Here is a 1,878-nt window from a genome sequence, read left to right on the forward strand (position 1 = left end):
AATTCTATTACTAGTGGTGATAATATACAATATACAAGTAAGCAATAGAATAATCAATAATAAAGCATGAGGACAAAAGCTGTAGAAAGTAACAGTATACATTTAAAAGTGAAGTATATCTACCATTGCTAACAAAAATAAAATAACATTAATGATACATGCTGTTTAAAAGCAATAATAACATCATATACAAATATCCACAAACCTTCATTTTGTTAATCTGTTCAGTCTTGAGGTCATACTGTTTTTTGACAACATTATAATTTGTTTTGTAGGATAACAGCTTCTTCTCCATGGCCTGCCTTTGATCTTCAACTTCAGCAAAGAGAGAATTTCCTTTCTTGGCTGGATCAGTTTCAGCTAAACGCAGACTTTCTATCTCCATCTTGAGTTCCATCATTTCTTCTTTGTTATGCTGAAATTTAATTATGGAACATAAATATCTTAATGAGTATGCAGGTCATACTTGTTATAAATGCAGGCAATACATTTCCATTTATAATTATCATACCATTAAAAATATATATTTTTTCATGCTAGATTATAAACACTGTATTTGATCCACACAAAGCAATCTTACCTCCAGGGTATTGTAATATGATGTACATTGACATTCCTTCTCTTCCACTTCTGCCTCAAGCCTTGTTACTGCCTTCTCTGCCTGAGACAGTTTGTGTGTCATGGTCTTTACTTGAGCATTTAGTGAGGACACCTGTGTTTCCAAGTCCTGCTTTTCACATGTCAACGTCATTATCTGACTCTGAAATTTACCAAAATCTGCCATTAGTATATATGGAAAAACAACTTGTCATATGCATCTAGTATAGCAGATATATTCCATCATCTAAAACATTTAAGCTTTCCAGTGTCACCTGCATAGAAGCTGTGGCCTCATCTGTTGACTGCTCATGGATGGATACATTACACATGTCCAGTTTCTCCTGTGCTTCTTTCAGCTGAGCTTCCAGCAAATCAGTGCGTTCTTTCATTTGGCTGATCTCAATCTGCTGACTGTCGATTATGGCTTTTAACTCTGTCATCTGAGAAAAAGCACACACTTATATTAAAAAAGAAAGAAAAGAAAAGAAAGCATATATTTAATCTATAGTTTGACAAATAAAAAAAGCAACAAAATATCAGTAATTCAATGAGACAGAACCTTCTTTGACTGCTTGTTCATCTCCTGAGTATATTCCTGAGTTGCTTGTTCCACAGCAGACTTGATCTGGTGTGACTGCTGATCCCGAAACTGTTCTAATTCTAAGGATAATGATCGCTCAGTTTGCAGTTTTGCTTCCAGCTTGAGTGTCACACAATGCTTTTCTTGCTCAAGTTCCTGGGGTAAAAATTAAAGTGACTTTAAGTTAAGACAAAGGGAAAGAAGTAAGTTGTTCTATGAACATTTACTAAAAATAATAATGAAAATAGTAATGAAAATAATAATGAAAATAGTGAAATGAATACTACTTCTTTTATGAATCAAATAATGAAATTTGAAACCTGATGAAAACTCCAGACAAAATTACAAAGGAATTGCACACTAACTCAACAGACTGCAAAGAAAAGTAATCAGAATTGTAGCATTATCATAAAATGTATTAGACAGGGGGACTAATGTTTTTTTAATAACCAACCTCAATTTTAGTTGCATATTCCCTGATGGTTTCTTCTAGTTTAGTGTGGAGTTCGTGGTTCTCGTCCAGCAGCTGTTTGCCATAGGTCGCAGCCATTATTGTATTTTTTTCAGCCTCCTCCAGACGCTGCTGGAGCTCGGCTATCTTTGTCGACTCACTGCTCATTGTGGTGATTTACCTAAAATGTTTACTGTGATGCAAAGAAAATCATGAATATCTAGCATAAGAAGAGATAGGGAGCGGG

General features: G+C 34.6%; 1 protein-coding gene across 1 annotated transcript in view; it reads right to left on the minus strand.

The window, feature by feature from the left end:
• The window catches only part of LOC119582292 (protein Spindly-like), an 8,812-nt gene that overhangs the window by 5,825 nt on the left and 1,109 nt on the right, over positions 1 to 1,878 (minus strand). The window contains exons 2-6 of the mRNA XM_037930508.1: positions 1,635 to 1,824; positions 1,160 to 1,336; positions 873 to 1,040; positions 581 to 760; positions 206 to 415 (exon numbers count right to left, since the gene is read on the minus strand). Coding sequence (XP_037786436.1) covers positions 206 to 415; positions 581 to 760; positions 873 to 1,040; positions 1,160 to 1,336; positions 1,635 to 1,799 — 900 coding nt within the window. The 5' untranslated portion in view covers positions 1,800 to 1,824. The remainder of the gene's footprint in view (positions 1 to 205; positions 416 to 580; positions 761 to 872; positions 1,041 to 1,159; positions 1,337 to 1,634; positions 1,825 to 1,878) is intronic.

The sequence above is a fragment of the Penaeus monodon genome, chromosome 15 (assembly GCF_015228065.2).
Source record: "Penaeus monodon isolate SGIC_2016 chromosome 15, NSTDA_Pmon_1, whole genome shotgun sequence".
NCBI lineage: Eukaryota > Metazoa > Arthropoda > Malacostraca > Decapoda > Penaeidae > Penaeus > Penaeus monodon.